The following is an 18688-nucleotide window of genomic DNA, read 5'->3' on the forward strand; positions in this document are numbered from 1 at the left end:
CTGACAGCCCGGAAGTAATTTGCTTGGGAGAGCTATCATGGGCGAACTTAGTAGATGCTCTTCGAATATGTCTTAACAATAGACTCGGCAGTGGTTCCACAACAGGGAAATACCCGGTTGGCCATCCTGTCATTTTCGACTATTCACATTTGAGAAGCACCCCAGACGCAGGAACTCCAGAAACATCGAAAGGGAGTTCTGATGAAGTAATGGTTGTGGCCGAAGTTCCTGCGGGACCGAGAGCAGGTGAAAAGAGAGATGACATGGAAGTGGTTGTTGTTGATATGGTTGACGAATCGGTGTCTGGCGATGTTAGTTTACCCAAGCAGATGCGGGCCTCCGACAGGATAGGGTTGCAACAAGGAGAAAGTAAACCCCTTCTTGAGCAAGGGGAACGTTATCTCGGTATTGACTCTGGCCTAGGGGAGCCTGTTAACCCAGCGAATGGAAATGAGATGGCAGGCGATGGATCAGCACAACCAGATACTAGTGTTCCTGCCAAAAGCACAGCTGAAATTCGAAGAGAGGTTCGCCGCTCGAACAGGCAAAAGAATCAAGCTGAGGCGTCCGCTCAAGAGTCTGATCGGCGACGCTCGAGAATACGGTCGGGTGCGCGAGATAGCGAACAGGACGATAATGACATGATTCAGGCAATGTTAAAAGTATGCATAGCAGGAGGAAGGATATGTGCAGAAGAAGATAGCCATAGGACCTTCCATTCTGTTCGGGGAAAGGCACCGATTTTGAATTCACAAGCGCTTTCGAAGGAGAAGGGCAGGTCTTCGTCATGGGCAGTATTCGTGAATGAAGCCCAGGAGTCAGAAGCTGTGGTGCAATGTCTCCAATCGTTTGGAAACCAGAACAGCGGCCCAGCAGATCTTCTGCTGCGAGTTTTGTCAAGCCTTTCTGAGGTAAAGGCACCTCAATATTCACCAACGCTTGCGTTGCTCTGGTCTACTCTGCGCGAAAAGCTGCAGTTACACATGCCAGGCTCTGCGCTTACCACCGCACTCATCGTCGAAGCAATGATAATATCTGGCAAAAAGGCAGGGAAGGCCAAGGCAAGTCGCTTTCTGGAGGCCGGACGTCTCCTCTCGCATATCCGACTGTTCTCTTCGGATGAGAATGAGAATGGCTTTCTAAGGCTACGCACATCATGGCTTTGGAGCCAATTGCATGAATGCCAGGGAGAAATGCAGCAAGCTTTCCTTGCAGCGGAGCAAACACTCGCTATTGTTGAAAGCCTTATCGTTAGTTCCAGCGGGCTAGTCCCAGACTGCTCAGGTCCAGATTTGTCTGGATATTCATTTGCGGAACTTACAAACGTGTTGTCCCGGCGGATATCCAGTCTGAAGATGGCGAAAGACTTAGAAAAAGCGCGAGAAGAACTTTCTAGGATGGGCACTGGAGATACTGAAGCCGCAAAGAGAACTGTTTCCATTTTGTCATCTTCTGTCCATGATGCTGTGCGTCATTTAGGACTAGACGGATGGCGTGGAGATGATCTAAGGACAGAATTTTCTTGTCCATCTGAGCTGGAGGCTTGGGAGAGAAGACTTGATGCCGAAACGGAACTGGAACCGAGATTGGCGGTGTTTGGAGAGGCATGCACGAAGTCATCGGACCTTGTCGGTGAGCTCGTCTGTTTCTCAGTCCGCTTGCGCATGGGGGTTCATTACTATGCCGCAAAATTGCGAAGCGAGAAAGATGGGGACCACAATAGCGGTGGTAAAGGACCTGATTCTAGCTCTGGGAGGTTAAGCGATTTGTTGGTTCAAATACGAAGATTCGTTGCTTTACTGAAGAAACTTTCTAGTCCAGCATGTTGGACATTGTGGAATTCTGAGGTTGGGGTTAGCGGGTGGTCCATGGAAGAAGCAGCGAGAATTTCTGCCCTTGCGCTTGTATCGCTGACATCACTGACCATCAGCAAGATCCCGTCTCTAAGGTATGCAGCTTCAAACACGGACTTAAGTGGATCTCAAAAGAATGTAAGGCTTGGATTTACCCGATGTATGCTTGCATTTGCTCGTTCCTTGTTTATCATCCAAAGGTGTATGCCAAGCAACCCGTTAAGAACAGAAGTGTTCTCGGCATATTCGCACTCATCCGATGGCCCAGAGACCAGAACAATGCTATATGTGTTGCATTTATGTTTGAAGTCCCTTGTTGCTAGGGGATGTTGTCGCGAGGAGGGAACAAGCGGCGCACTGATTAAGCTCTACGCAAAGTTCCTATGTCTTCGCGTTCAACAAATGGCAGTACAAAATCAGGAAACGGCTCTGGCAAAACTTCAAGGAGGGCATGGCAGAGACCAACTTTCTGTATCAGCAAACGCTGGGAAGGAAAACCTGGTTGGAGAGGCCGCTTTATCCAGCGTTTCCAAGGGTATTTCCAAGGATGGATCCCAAAGTTCTTCGCAAGAGTCTGCCGACGATTCGAGAGATGAGGTTTCAGACTTGAAGGACGATCCCGATTATGAGTGGAAGATTGGCAGCTTACTGCGGCATGAACTCGCGCAATGTTATCAATGCTTGTATCATATCCCTGAGTTACAATCGCCATCCATTCCATCGACGACTTTGAATAGCAAGCGTTGGTTGGAAGATGGCTGTCGAGTGAGCAAGCATATTGGCCTTTCATTCACAACTGGTGATCCCACTACAACAGGAACTACTATGGATGTCGATGTCTGCAAAAACGTGTTCCTTTTCTACAGGAAGCTGATCTTCGAGGGTGTGTGTCGCCGAAGGCGTGATGGAGGCCGGGCAAAACGGCTTCGCGAAGTGTTGTACAGATTGGCAGAGAGTTTACCTGCAGATGCGCCGCACACTGTTCCCATGGTCCCTTTTCGTGCTCTTAACAAGATCGTGGGAGATGTAGTCGAGACAAGCACCGATATTTCTCGGGAAGCTGCGGAGAATGTTTCAAAGTTAGAAGACGAATGGAATCAATGCAAATCGAAGTTTTACGGGCCAGAGTCCTTAGAGGAGAAAACGCGACGACTGCAAATGTCGATCGTATTCTTCGAGGTTTTCGCATTGCATGCCATGTCTATATTTTCTGCATACGACGCAGAATACAAGAAGCACAAGACTGCAGAACGGAGAAAGCGTCCGAGAGAAGTGGCAGATAGACTCTTTCAGGCTTCTTCGGAATGCATAATTGCTCTCCGTATCCGTCCATGGAGCGTTGGCGCTTGGATCCTGCTGGGCCGAATATATGTGGAGATTGCGGACTTGGCTTTGGATGAAAGGGAGTTGAGTTTGTCGTCTTTCGGTCTTTGCAGGGCGGAAGATCTTCAAACACTTGGAGAGGGTGACACGATTGAAACACTGTATTTTGGCAGTGCTGAAGCTTGTTTCGGTTTTGCTGACTCTTTACTAAGACATCCCTGGGCACAAAACGCCGCATCAGAGCGTCTTGATTCATGTGTAGCAGAAGTTTTGGGATATGCGTTTGAAGAAGATGAGGATGAACCGTGGTGTGGGTTCGGTGATGATGGTGACATCTTTGGTTCATTTGGGCTAACAAATACCACCACGTCGCGACCAGTTTTGATGTATGAGGATCACCCTGCAAAGGTTGAGAAAAAGAAAGATGTCTGTCGGCTATCTGCAGTGCGTTTCGGCGAGGCTGCAGTGGGATTCCTTCGCCTTCAAGAGCGGCGATTCTACCACATACACTGGACTAAGAGTACGATCGGAACATTGTTTCCAACTCACCCGCAAAATCGGTATTCGGGAGAAATACTGGCCATGGCGTCAACTGCACTACAAAAGCTCAGGGAAGGTCTTGGTTGGGGAGGTTTTCGCAGGGATGAGTGGCCCGAGTACGATTTAAGCAATACGAACGCGATCTCTGAAGGCGATGATGCAACGGAGAGTTGCGATTCAATTGCAGAATGGCGTGAAGGGTACACTGGAGTAAAACGATTGAAATGGTACTTCTCGCTCCTCGAAGCAAAGCTGATGGAAAAGTCGGGAGACCCGCCCGAAAAATACATCCCCATGTTTCATAGAGCGCTTGAAGAGAACCGAACTCTAAGAGAGCGTCTTAAACAACCAGTGGATATTGAACCGCTGTACAAGCTACACGCAACGCGAATGAAAATACTTCGTGTGACAGAGGATGATGTTAGTGCTTCCGGCTTTCTGATGCTGCTTGAAAAATATTCTTTCAAACCAGGTCCCGTTTCGACAGCAATGGAGGTAGAGAAGTGGTGCGACAATAACGTTGAAGATTGGATAGCCGAACGAAAGAATGCAATCGCCGAAGATATCCTCTCCGCAATGCAGTACTGCCGCGACGTGAAGTCCGGTGTACCGTATTCGGAGTATCACTTCAAGTCGACCTACTGCCGGGCATTGGTGCTATCAGAAGTCCTAAAGGATACATCTGGTGCGGTGCTAGAACTGAACAAATTCTTCCGCATGGACGCTGCAACCAAAGTTTTGGATCAGGGCCGGGGCGCCGCGCATCGAGGTTACTTCTACAAAATGTGGAACTACCGGATCACGGACACCGGGGTCGAACCGACTCTGGAACCGGAGCGAAAATGGGTGCGATGGCGTGGGAAAATCCTGGGCCTGTATAGTCACCTCCTGCAGCAAGGTGGGGAATGGCGGATGCTAGCAGCGATAATTAGCCGTCTGAAACGGCGAACGTCGGAAGATCTTCCCGTGGACGGGGCGGTGCTGGACGACCTGATCCGGGCGTACGCGCTTACAAGTCGAACAGCGATCCTCAACTCGATGGACAAAGGGATCGTGACGAGCGTGTCTGTGTTCGAGGGGTCTTTCTTCAGGACGTGGGACATATATGTGGAGTCGCTCCGGCTGGCGCAAGGGATCAAGCGAGTGCAGGCGTGCTTGCGGCGCGGGGACCGCAACGAGACCGGGGCGGAGCGGCTGGTCGGGAGCGGGCGGCCGTGGTGTCTGATGGCGATCCATACGGCGCTGCGGCTGGAGCATCTGCGGTGGAAGTCAGCTGTGGACGGGGGCGGGGTGGATCGCGAGGCGGCGCACGCGCTGCCCGTGGACGGGGGAATGGGGGACTTGGACGTCCCAACGAGGAGGTGGTTTGTGGAGACGCTCGAGGTTAGCGCGGGCAAATGGGCGTTGGATGAGAAGATGATGAAGCTGCTGCAGCGGCGGATACGAGAGTATTCGGCCCCGCCAACCGCGGGGGGGGGACGGGATTTCGTGCCAATGAGAGCATGAAAGGGCAAGAGCGAAAGACTGCTACACAGAAGGTTGGAGAAGATAGGGGAGGCGCTGTGTACTGTACTGTGAAGGGCCAGTACTGCAGGCCATACCACGGACCTTGCTGTTGTTGCGAAGAACCACAAGAAGCAGTACAATAACTTGTAGACGACTTGTGCGTTTCATTTGAGCAAAACGAGCCATGTCGCCAGAGCCCGTCCCAACGTCGCAACACAGCAAATCACATCATGACATCGGTTGCAATCGAGCGGAGCCTTTTGAGGCATTTACAGTATCTTCCCTGCCTGATACGTGTACACGTCGCCAGCGAACACAGGTGCCACAGCGCGGCAGCCCTTGCCAACCTCGACCCCTGTATTAAGGTTGCCCGTAAAGTCACGAAAACGCGTGTTTTGGCGGCGAGTTTGCTCGGATTTTCTCAACGCAAAATTTTCGAACAACGCGTTTGGCAAAACTCACCAGCATACCGAAAACTCGGGGCATGTGAGTTTTCCACGAGTTTCACATCCGCCTGATCACAGCTGCCGGATCGGCCCGTCTTGAAGGAAAACGAAGTGGGTCTTCCGTTCTTTTCATCAGCACAAACGAGTCTCAGACTGCACGAGTCGTATCGATATGTGTCATGGACGCCACTATCGCTTCATCTGCGCAGAGTCCATCAATGGATCGAAGCGCGACAGGACCTGCCACAGATGCCGCCGAAGCAACCGCGAAAGATAGACAAGTAGAAGCTTCTAAAAAGCTGTCCTCTCCAAACGGCCCCCCTCAGCCTGTCAAGAAGACGAAACACATCGCCCTATCGACTGAGAACCTTTCTGTCCTTGTGGCGGGGCTACAATGCTTCAGCGAGTATTCGCGCAGGTGCACGTGATCCGTCGGGCGGCACAACGATGTACCAGACTTGCGTTTGTGGCGGGCAGGTACCTTGCTGGAGGTCAGTCCGCAAAACTCTTGGTGGGATTTTTCGAACTCGGGTTTACGTTGCGTCCACCGACTTCGTGAACAAATGGAAAAAAACAACGCGTTATTTTACGGACAACCTTATTGTACACTACTTTTCCCCAACCAGTCTCAACCTCTCTTCCGACTTCACCCCTTCCCCTTCTTTCGCCCTTGGTCAACACCAAGCTTCCGTCCTCCTTCCCTCTCTCAACCCACATACCCACTCTAACAACGCCCACCGCTTTCCCTAGCTTCCCTTCCCCTAAACCCCACCCCCCCATGGCGTCTGCCCGCCCCTTTCTCCTCCTCCTCCTGCTTCTCCTGCACCTGCTGCACACCTCGGCCACCTCATGGAAGTCGACAGAACTCCCGAACCCCCAAGACGACCCCGTGGGTCTATGCGGCCGTGGCGGTTTGCATTCGTCCGTGTGCGACCCCGACGGCCTTCTTTCGCTGTCCGACGCCGACACCATCGACGGCTTCATTAACTTCATCCACGATGGCACCCACGGCTATACAAAGCTAACTTGCGCCCACTCTGACCTGGCCGGTGCCCAGCTCGCAGTCGCCGTCGTCGAAAAGATGGACTGCGGCCTCTGCCATGGCTCAAAGGAGAACCGCGCCTTTGAGTTTGCAAAGGACTTACACGATCGTTGGGGCGTCGGCGACGTCAAGTGTCAGAACGGCGTCGTCTTGTTCTTGTCCTTGCGTGATCACGTCATGGGTCTGTCTGTGGGCAGGGGAGTCAAGCATGTGTTGAGGACGGACATGGTTCCGCTCATCATGGGCATTATGAAGCCCAAGTTGAGGAAAGGCGAGTACGGGCAGGCCATAGTGGACGGCGTGCACGCCACTGTCAAGATTGTTAGCGGCATGGAGGTTCAGCCAGTGGAGGAAAACTCATCGGGGTCTTTCTTTGTGGTCATCTTCTTCTTCGTTGGGGCGTCCTTTGTCGCCATGATTGCTATACTCTGGCCGCATCTTCACGCCGTGTTTGCTGGGAAGGCCCGCAGAAATCAGAAGTTCAAGCAATGTAAGGAGGCGCTCGAGAACATCGATAAGGACCGCGCTTGTGCGGAGAACAACCAGTTTGTTGCCACCAGTTGTCCTATTTGTCTGAATGACTTTAAGCAGTCGAGAGATGAGGATAACGAGGACACGGAAGAAGAGGAAGCCCAGCCGCTTGTGGAAATTGATACGAATGGGCCGAAATCAACCAATGTGGGGAGCTCTGAGCATAACGTCAAGTATGTTTCAACCGGAAATGGCCTTCGTACTGCAAACGCAGGCACGGGCACCACGGAGCAAGACGTCACAAGTGAGGGGGAAGATGCTGTCAAGATTCTTCCGTGCGGGCATAAGTTCCACGAGAGATGCATTTTACAATGGTTTGCTACTCCACAGCGAATTAACTCACAGTGTCCTATCTGCAGACAATCGGTCCTGGAGCCGAAAACAGTCGAGTCCCGAACGAACAACGGTCAACCCAGTGGCTGGGATGTTTATGAATCGGAGTATTTTTTCCGCATGAGAAGGGCTCATCATTATTACAGCGATTTTATCAGACTCGACATGATGAACGACTGGAACTCACGTCGACGCGATCAAGAGCCCATGACTACAAGTCCGGAACTGACGCGGTTGGATCCGGCTGCTGTCACTGAGGCGCGGCGGTGGAGCTGATGGCAGTTCTTTCGCTTTTGGAGGTGGCGGCAGTGCTGGCGGTGGCGGTGGCGGAAGCAGCTGGTAAGGTTTTCCGTCCTCGAGAGTTAGATGTTGTGTATGTATTTATATCAACTCGGAGCGAGATTTGCCTATGTACAGTACCGTAGGTAGATATTATTTCGGGGGCAATCTTGGTCGTCTTTGCCCTCCCACAGTAAACGAAGATGATGCAACGTTTTCTCGTTGTTCAAAAAGTCATTTCCACGTTTATATATGTCTGAGATGCTGTAGTTGACGTGCTGCACACAGAAGTCGAACTAGTAGTTAACCGAACCCCAACCATTTTCAAGTTATATCTATCAAGCATGAAGGCCCCCTTTCATGGCGACAAATAAGTCGCATCTGCATTTGTATTTGTGTTGTGTGGAGTGTGCGTCGGCGATCTCCGAACGTACCTCAAAAGATACAGACGGGTTGACGAACGGTTGGGTGAAAAGAAAAATAAAGGAACTCCTTTCCCTCGTGAACGCTAAAGTAAACTTGACATAAGGGTGTTTTAATTCCTACAATTACTCCAGGCAGTACCACGGACCTTGCTGTTGTTGTGAAGAACCACGAACAGTAGATGACTTGCGCGTTTCTTTTTCGCAAAACGAAAACGAGCCATGTCATCAGAGCCCGTCCCAACACAGCATACAGTATCACATCAGTTGCAAATTGCAACTGATGTGATAATGTATGCTAAATTGTCGCAAAAAAGAAAAGAAAAGGGGGGAACAATAAAGGTTAACCGGCAGGACCAGGCGAATGAGGGGAATCGCGCTTTTTATTGTCGTGGCTTCGTTTTTGTTTTTCGCTTGTCTTGGCAGCTAGTCTGCCTCGACTCTTCCCTTATTTATACTACTTCAGCCAGGTGCTTTGTCCTCTCCTCACGTAATGTTTTGCACTATCGAAGCATTTTTAGGAGAGGATGCACTGCATGTTGACAGCTGAGATTATTAAAATGCTCCCGTTGTTGTGCATTACATTAATTGCGTTGAGGTGCATTTTATTCGTCCTGTATGCGTCACCTTCATACCATAATTTCCCACATTCCCTCTACTTCTGACGTGACGTATCCTCATTGTGGCTTCTGTCAATCCATTGATACACGGGGTGCATGATTCGTGCGCTTTTGAAGGTGTTGATTAGTGAATCGTTGCCATTAGCCTTTGTCAAGCAGTCAGCTAGATTGTGTTCAGATCGAATGAATCCGATCTGTTCCATTTCATTTTGTTGGTACGCCTTTTTGACTACCTCGAGGTCAATCATTAGTCTTTTTTCAACCGTTGTAGATGCCTTTGTGATAAAATCAAATAGTGAGAGACTATCCGTAAACATTACGATCAGTATCTTTATGTTCATCACTGTATGTCATGTCTGAGAATGAAGTCCATATCAAAAGAGTCAGCAAAGGCCATGGTTTCGCTGCCTAAAACTGATCTTGACACTCGCGTAGCCTTATGAGACGACCAATAGAGTGGTTGGCAAAGTTTTCTGCTATCACATAGAAATATGATGTATCCAAGCTGAGAAGAGCCGTCAGATATGTTTGCATACGAAGCATCTGAAAAAACTCTTATGTGTAACTTGCTATCGTCAAGTTTGGGATACCTCAATGGTAGGTATGGCTCTTTCTTGAGTCGTCTAATGGTGCGGTTAATGTATCGGATTTGAATTTTTGGATCCGTAGCATACTGTGATTCGGTAACCAGGGCGGCTTAAGCAATAGAGAAACTGATATCTGTTCTAGTGTACGCAATCCAGGCTAATTTAGCTCTTAATGATCGATATGACTTGTACGTGGCCGTGTTCGGCAGCCTCTCTATCTTTCGGATGTACGACGTTTGGTGGATCATGTATTCCGAATCCTTTTTTTCAACTTGTACTCCGACGAAACTGAACTTATCGTAAGTTCTTCCCTTACACTTGAACTTCTCTTCTGTCTTGTGGGCTAGATCTGAATACTCCTTGGTACCTGCTTGAAGGGCATCGTCCACGTAAGTAATGCACATGCCGTCAAGCTTGTCCCGTATGCATTTAAATAAAAATGCTCCATCACCGGTTGTTCCAGTCATGTCCAAGTCCTGTTTTATATGATTGCTGATGGTACGGCTCCAGTAATCACCACTATCGGCAGACCGTACAAAGGTTTTAACAACCTTGTAGTACAACGGCGCGAAGGCAATCGCACCACCGCTGCCGCCCTGAGATACAGTATGATGGGCTGTAAGCGCGAGAAGAACTGTAAGGAGTTATATTAACAGCACACTGCCGGTGCAGAGTACAGTGGTACCCCGCTGGTTACACGTGTAGGATCCGAACGGTAAGTAATTAGTAGTTAATGGCACAAATTAGCCAATTTAGCACAGTAGCTGGTATACAGTAAGTAACAGCTACTGTAGCGGGACAGGTGTCCTGGCGTCCCACTTAGGGGTTAAGACCGGGGGCACCTGCCCCGTTCCAGTAAACGGGGGCAGACTCGCCTCCCTTCCCTTTACGGCTTTTTGCTAACTCCGTCCGGTTTTACCTCTAAGTCTCAGGCTTCTAACCCGTGACCGGCCGTCCGGGTCTAACACCACCGATCAGCTGCGCGTCACTGGCCACGTGAGCCTTCCCTCTTTTCGAGTCCTTCTGTACGGTTTGCGCTCGCGTGGGTTACCCAGCGGCGCGCGCTCCCTTACCTCTAAATCCCCTCGTTCCGAGTGGTCGGGACGACGGTAGTTATACCACATTTTGGTACTCTTGTGGAAGGCATAACTGCAGAGGTTGAACCCGCACTGGATCGCCAGCGCGAGCAACTACCGATCGGATTGAAAGAGGTCGAAAATCACCGCGGCGATCGCCAGTGATCATCGACGATGAACCGTGCGGATTCCGCCGGAGAAGATACAGCCTCCGGGCGAGCAAGTACCCGCAGTGGCAGAGGCGCACAGCGCCCCCGGATCGACAATCCGGAAGCTCTGCTACGCCCGCCGTCTACAAGGGGCCAGAAGACCCCTTCCGTGTCGGACACCACCGCCGGACTACCGGCTGGTGGGGGGAACTGCGTACAAGTACTGTACGACGCGTTACTCCCGCGACTACAAACCTGGATGGAGGATTTCCTCGCTGAGGAACTACCTCAGGTCGTCCAGGTTTGCCTCGACCGAACGGCACCAAGACTGGTGGCGGAGCATGCGGACACCGCGCTCCGCGCCCTGCTGGACGAGAAGATCGTCCCCCTCGTACGCGACGAGGTAGTGGCAGCGCTCGCCGCGGAGGGGGACGAATCTCCGACCGCATTGGCTCTAAAGGGAGCTATTAGCTTCGCCGTGGCCATCCGTCTGGCCACGACATTTACCGAAACGGGAGGCGCGGTACCGCCGCCGGCGCCGCGCCGTGAAACCGTTCCGGACTCAAGCCTTAATATCGCTGATCCGATCGGCGCCGTACCCGGGCTTGATAGGATGGACCCTCACCCGAAGGGCAGAGCCATCTATCTCCCAACCGTTCACGGTGCTACAAGGAGGACTACAGAAAATGTCCTCCCCATACTCGCCGGTACGGGCGGCCCCCGCGGGACAGACAACCGCCTGGGGCTCCCCGAGACAGAGAATCAGGACCCGTACCGGTTGAGCAGAAGACGTGCACCCGGCACGCACAGGACCGAAGCGGAATACACCCGGTATTCCGAGGCAGAAGACCCCCGTCACAGGACGGATGAAGACCGCGAAGAACGCCGCTGGCGATACCGCGATAACCGCGACGCACGCCACGGGCGATACCGCGATGCCGGAGGGGGAGGATACCCCTCCGATGATGACCCATCCGGTTCGGAAGACTCTCGCAGGCGGGGCCACAGGGCACGCCGCGATATAAGCCGAGACCGGCACCGGCACGACCCGTCCGACTCGGAAGACTACCACACCGAGTCGGATGAGGGGCTTCGTCGCTCGAGCAGACGCCGCCGGGCTGCCCCGACGAGCGACGAGCGACGGCCCACGGTAATCAGGCCCCTCAATGACCTGTTTACCAAGGCCGTCAACTACAAGACCTACCGCCTGGAACGGCGTAGCTTGCGCTACGACTCCACAGTAGCGCGGCACATTAACCGTTACCGAAAAAACTGGATGTGCAGATGAGGTCCCACACGTTCAGCGGTCAAGATCCGATTGCGGTATTGGGATTCCTCGCACGCCTCAAGATGGCGTGCGACCACAACGGGATCACCGAGGGAGCCGCCGTGTGGTGCTTCCAGTTCTACCTCACCGGTCAGGCTCACGCCCTACTCCAGTCCCGTCTCAATGGAAATACCATGGCGGTTGACGTGGAGCGGCGCGAACTGCTCAGGACGTACCCGCAGGTCGTCAACTTTTTGTTGCGTACCTCTGCGACCGATGAGGTAATTTCCGAAGCGGTTGGTGACGTGACCTCCTTCCGTCAAAGTTCGAACATGACGGAGGAGGTCTACAGTAACCACCTCTGGGACAAGGCCCTTCGATGCGGTACGGTATTCTCCGACCGACGGTTGAAGTCCCTATTCGTCGAGGGGTTACTTCCCGCCACGTGCGCGCAGGTCCGCAATTACCTCGCTACGCACCCGGATGTGGATTACCAATCCGTGGCTCGATACGCGCAAGCGATCGGAGAAACCAATCGGGCTTCCCGTCGACAGGGGATGTCCGCCATGGCGCACCGAGAGCCGTCCGGAGTGGCTAGAAGGTTTGACCGCACCGCAAGGACACGGCCTGTGCTGTCGGTTGAGTCGGCATCCGACATCCCGACAGCTGGAGGATCCGTGACAGAAGAAATCTTGGCCGTCACGGACCACACCGCGACGCCGAGCTCGTTAAGCTCGCCGCCGACGAGTTATCACCCGTCGCCGGCAGCCTCGGCATCAGGCGCAGCGGGTCCGCCCGCCAACCCGGGCGATGTGCGCGCAGGACCGTACGGGAGGCAGGGGCAGAACCCACGGGTCCGGTTCTCCAGTGGGGGAATCCCCGGACCGCCGCCGTGTCGGTTCTGCCTTGACACTACGCACCGACAAGAGGAGTGTCCCGTCGTTGCCGATGCGGGCCTGCGGGCCAAGCTTCTGGAGGCACGAGAGGCCAACTACCAGAAGCTACGCATCCGGCAGGGCCTCCGCCCGGGATCCCCGTTCAACCGCCAGGGGCCGTCCGCTTGGAGAAACCAGCGTCCGCCGGCCCCCGCGGGCGTGAACGTGGTAGAGGAGCAGCACCATGACCCTACCGAAGACCACGTGGCGCAAGCCGCGGATGAAATCCGCGAGGACTTGCTGCTGACGGGGGAAGCCGGGGAGGACGCGTAGAGGCGACGACGTCTCTCCCCGTGCCCAGCCTCAGAAGCTTAGGCACCCCCGATTCGGCTGCGCCAGTGGAAGCGCAGCTGGATAACCCGGATGCTGCCGGGACCCCGCGACGTCACTGCAGCCGCCCCGATCCAGCCCGCGGCGGACGGAGAACCCGAACCCGCCGCGGAGTATGTGGTCGACCATCTGGTTGGTCACCCGGACAGCCGCACAGGGACCCAGTACAAGGTCCGCTGGTATGGCTACGCCCCACCGGACGATACCTAGGAACCCGCGGAGGGACTCCCCCAGGCCTTCATAGACCGCTTCTGGCGCACGCGGGCGGCAGCACGCCACCGCTAACACCGCACTGGGTAACCCAGCGCCGGGCGGGACGATCCCGCGGAGGACCTCCCCCCGGTTGGGGCCAATCGCCACAGACGCACGCGGAACCCCGCCCACGTCACCGCCAACCCCGCGCCGGAAGACCCGGCGCAGGAGGGAGCGAGGTCGCCACAGACGCACGCGGAACCTCGCGCGCGTCACCGCAACCCCCGCGCCGGAAGACCCGGCGCAGGAGGCGGCCAATCGCCACGGACGCACGCGAAACCTCGCGCGCGTCACCGCAAACCCCGCACCGGAGGACCCGGCGCAGGAGCAGGCGAGGTCGCCACCGACGCACGCCGAATCCCGCGTGCGCCACCCCAAACCCTGCACCGGAATACCCGGCGCAGGAGGGGGCCAAGTTGCCACGGACGCACGCGAAACCCCGCGCGCCTCACCGCAAACCCCGCGCCGGAAGACCGGGCGCAGGATGGGGCGAGGTCGCCACAGACGCACGCGGAACCTCGCGCGCGTCACCGCAACCCCCGCGCCGGAAGACCCGGCGCAGGAGGCGGCCAATCGCCACGGACGCACGCGAAACCTCGCGCGCGTCACCGCAAACCCCGCGCCGGAAGACCCGGCGCAGGAGGGGGCAAGGTTGCCACTGACGCACGCGGAACCCCGCGTGCGCCACCCCAAACCCCGCACCGGAATACCCGGCGCGGATGGGGGGCGACTTCGCCGAGGGTCTCCTCCAGGCGGCCACCACCCGTTTACGGCGCACGCGGATCCCCTGTGTGCCACCGCCCGAGCCGTACCGGATGGACCGGCGCGGGGGGGAAGCTGACCCGCCGGCAGGACGACCTGACGCGGCGGTGGTCAAACGGCTTGGCGCCCCGGTGCATACCCGCCGCCGAGAGACGGAACCCAGCCGCGTAAATACTGTATGGGAACGACCTCGCCGGGGCTCCAGGGCACTGTGGACCACGAGTTGCGCGAGCGGCATACACCGCCCGGCACGTGTGGCCGCTGGACCACGGCGGCGGTTCAAGACGCCTCCGATCCTCGGGGAGTACCCAATCGGAGCTCGTCAAACCGCCGAGAAACCACCCGCCGCAAGGAAAAAGCAGGCGGAAATTACCAAGGAAAACACCGGTTCCGTCCCAAGCCGGTAATGGGGACGCGCACCGGGTGTTGCGAGGGGAACGGGAACCCGCCCCCGCAATGACCCGTCACGACGATAGTGCAGTCGCCCGCCCGTCGGGCCGCGGTACGCGTCAGCCCGACATGGAAGCGCGGAGGGAAACCCGCAGCGGTACCCCCGACCAGGCGGTCGGGAAGATCTCACCCCGACGGGCGACCCCGGGGGTAGGCCACAGGCCGCACCCGTCGCAGTAACCCGCCACCGCAAGAGCGCGTGGGCAACCGCGCGCTACCGCTGCCTCGCGCCGAATTAACCCGGCGCGGAGGGCCCTGGACGGCAAGGAGGCGACTCCGGTCGTCGGCTTTTAATTAAGCCCAAAAGGGGGCTGCGTTTTTCCTCCTAGAAGGATGGGAAAAAATCGTAGCCCCTTCCCGTTAACGGCATTGTACTCCCCAGGTCTGCCCGCGTCCGGAGGTCCCAAGACGGAAAATCCGACTTTGGGAAGGCCCAGGCGGATTTGTAAACCGGAACTGTAAAACGCTGTTTCTGCCCGTTTCTTACAGTTTCCTTTCGTTTCCAAATCGCGCCTCCGCGGAAAGTGACAACGGCAGGACTTACCGACCGGTTTTGGACGAACGGCAGAGCGTACCGCCGCTGGGAGCTCCCCACTGACCGCACGGACAGGCTGGCGGTCACACACCCCGCTGTCTCGCGGGTGAAAGGGCGCCGTCTTTGGAAAAACGGCCAGCCCTCCGGGGGGGTGGGGGAAAATCGCTTCTTTGGCGCCGGTTTGATGATGCCCGGCGCCGGGGGAAGACGCCCCACCGCAACGGGAAGCCTACCCGGACGGTTGAAGGTACAGCGGGTCCGTCCGCTGTACCTGTAAACCCGAGTTCCCGCTCGGTTCTTCAAGGGAACACTGTACGGGAAGAAGGGCTACGAATTCCCCTCTAGAAGGGCGAATGAAAATCGTAGCCCATATCCGAGAACGGTTCCATACTCCTGGGGTCGTCGCCGACCTGGGAGTATTTGGAAACAGAAACGTGTTTATGCCGTTTCTGACTATTTTTTACAGTTTCTATTGCTTTCCAAATAGGAACCGTTCGGGAAAGGGACTACCGTGCGGTTTTTGCTCGTGTTTTGGACGACAGAGGTACCGCACGCCCGGGGAAAGGTCTGGGACGTACCGCTGCGGGGCTGGCGGGGGCGTACCCGTGGGGTTATAGAGGAAATAGAAAGGGAATTCTTGGAAAAATGGCCAGCCCTCCGGGGGGGTCCTGGAAAAAGGCTTCTTTGCGCCGGCTGCTCGAGGCCCGGCGCAGGCGGAAGCCACCCAATCCAGACGGTGGCGTACCGCGAATGGAACCGGGAACAGCAGGAGCGCTGAACTCCTCCGCGCGGGTCGGGAAATGACCGCCGCTGCGGGTGTGCATGCGAGTGAGGACCGCAAAAAGGTACCTACTGTACGGCCGCGTCTCCACGGCCGACGCATGGTCTCCGTTCGGGATAGAGGACTGTCACAGCTGGCACGGATTTTAGTCCGTCGCGACGGGGACGTGTCGTGAAGTAAGGAAGGGGGTCTATAGTACAGCGGCGCTAAGGCAATCGCACCACCGCTGCCGCCCCGGGATACAGTATGATGGGCTGTAAGCGCGAGAAGAACTGTAAGGAGTTATATTTACAGCACACGGCCGGTGCGGAGTACAGTGGTACCCCGCTGGTTACACGTGTAGGATCCGAACGGTAAGTAATTAGTAATTAGTAGTTAATGGCACAAATTAGCCAATTTAGCACAGTAGGTGGTATACAGTAAGTAACAGCTACTGTAGCGGGACAGGTGTCCTGGCGTCCCACTTAGGGGTCAAGACCGGGGGCACCTGCCCCGTCCCAGTAAACGGGAGGCAGACTCGCCTCCCTTCCCTTTACGGCTTTTTGCTAACTCCGTCCGGTTTTACCTCTAAGTCTCAGGCTTCTAACCCGTGACCGGCCGTCCGGGTCTAACACCACCGATCAGCTGCGCGTCACTGGCCACGTGAGCCTTCCCTCTTTTCGAGTCCTTCTGTACGGTTTGCGCTCGCGTGGGTTACCCAGCGGCGCGCGCTCCCTTACCTCTAAATCCCCTCGTTCCGAGTGGTCGGGACGAAGGTAGTTATACCACAAACCTCAGCAACTTGCCCTGGTTCAGTTCAAATTCTCCAGTCGGTTTGATGTATACACCCCTCATAAGTTTTCTGCGCTTCGAAGGTATGCTTGAGTCACATCTGTTGAAAATAGTCGGAATCGGCATATTGCTGCCAATCCGATTAAAATTCGTGTGGAGTGTTGCCTTGATGTGGCAGTATCATGTACAAGAGACGTTTTTAGCTTATCCTTGTATCCTTGAACTACAAAACGGGCTTTCCATACTTCGTCTTTAGTGCCTCCATCTTTTATTGCTAGTACAAATCTACTGCCGAGAATATTTGCGTTCTTAGGCACTTCTGACTTGCAGACAAGCTTCCAAGTTCCTTTCTCAATGAAACCTTGCAGCTCCTTCTTCTTTGCGGCTCCGAATCTTTCATCGATCGATCTAGGGTCACCAGGTTTGATCACTTCAATGATTTCTACATCAAAATTAGAGGGCTTTGGTCTGTTTACTGATTTAAACGGCTTCAACATTGTAGTAAAGAACTCGTCCCGTGAGAGGATGTCTGTTGGTCCAGAGTTTTCTCGAACATAAGGCTTAACTTGTTGCATGTTCATGGTCTTATGCCATTGCCCGTCGTTGCTCTTAACATCAACTATCTTGTCCCTTATACCTGTGATGGTAGCAGGTCCAATTCATTCTTTACTTCTTTCTTGATACACAAGTACTTCTTGGCCTAATTCAAATAAGAAATCGGTTGCGGTTGGGAATCTTTCTGGTAAGGGCAGCAAGAATGCGCCTCTCTGCCACTACAGCATTCATTTCCATTTGTGCCTTTGAAAGCACAAGCATCCTTTCTTTCTGAGCGGGTATATCTGAGCTAATGATTGGGAATCTTGGTATCATCCCGAATACAACTAGTGAGGGAACCAGTCCGTTATCTCCGTTGGTATCGTTAATGGCTTTGATTGACAGTTTCAATGCAATGTTGCCGTCAATTTGAGGAAAGTCGAATATTATCGTTCGATAAATTCGTCGGAGGGGTGCGTGTAGTCTTTCTCCAATGCCTAATGAGTTGTGAGCTTCGACTCCTGAAATTCGAAGTTCTATCCCAACGGTTTCGGCCATTTCCCTGCACCTAGGCGAAGTGAAAACGGATCCCGCATCACTTCTGACGCGGTTACGGAATCCTGTATAGAGAGTGCACCACGCTTCAAGGAAAGCAAGCCATATTCCGTTGACTGATTGTCCGTAATTCTGACCCTGAGATTCTAAAAATATGGCCGAGCTGAAACGAGTTGCAGTGTCGACAATATGCAGGATTGCTTTGCCCTCGATGAACATCAGATATATTGATACTTCTTCACCAAACTTAACTTATTGCAGTGTGGGTAACGTGGTCTTGAAGCTAGTTGGTTGTGATCCAAGCCTTTGACAGGTATTGCATGACTTAGAGATCTCTTTCAAGACTTTTGTGGTGGCCTCGGTGGTCTCGTCCGGCCGAGCTTTTCTGATGAGATTCAGAAGTTTCGTATCCGTTGGGTGTCGAAAACCTCTATGAAGTTTGACCAGTTCACTTCTTGAGAATAGTACTGCATCTTCCCGTTTCCATTCCAGGTAGACATGTCCAAACTTCCTTACGACTGGGACAGAAATGTTTCCTAGATACCTGATTAGTACATTTCTTGTCGTATCCAGGTATAGTTGAAGTTTATAGAGCAAATCCAATCCCAAAAGAAAAGGTACATTCGCTCTAACTACGTCAACCTCAATTGGCACAAATCCGTTCTTGAGAAACGGTAATCGAATTGAGATTGATCCGATTGACATCTGCACATCAACACCGAATCTGTACTGGTTGAAGTTCGCTTTTAGGTTGAACTTACATCCAACAAATCTGCAGTATGCTTTGGCTTGCAGTTGTCCAATAACAG

At 54.1% G+C, this 18688-nt stretch overlaps 2 protein-coding genes; both read left to right on the top strand.

Annotated features, from left to right (window-relative positions):
* The first annotated feature begins 1025 nt into the window (after positions 1-1025).
* CHC_T00005734001 (hypothetical protein) lies at positions 1026-6261 on the top strand. XM_005717621.1 is given in 2 exon segments: positions 1026-5222; positions 5223-6261. The coding sequence occupies 1 exon segment, from the start codon at positions 1026-1028 to the stop codon at positions 5220-5222; it is 4197 nt and encodes a 1398-aa protein (XP_005717678.1). The 3' UTR covers positions 5223-6261.
* A 698-nt stretch (positions 6262-6959) lies between these two features.
* CHC_T00005735001 (hypothetical protein) lies at positions 6960-7850 on the top strand. Its single transcript, XM_005717622.1, has one exon. It carries the CDS (start codon positions 6960-6962, stop codon positions 7848-7850), a length of 891 nt encoding a protein of 296 aa, XP_005717679.1.
* Positions 7851-18688: the final 10838 nt, after the last annotated feature.

The sequence above is a fragment of the Chondrus crispus genome, genomic scaffold, assembly GCF_000350225.1.
Source record: "Chondrus crispus Stackhouse genomic scaffold, scaffold_31, whole genome shotgun sequence".
Lineage (NCBI taxonomy): Eukaryota > Rhodophyta > Florideophyceae > Gigartinales > Gigartinaceae > Chondrus > Chondrus crispus.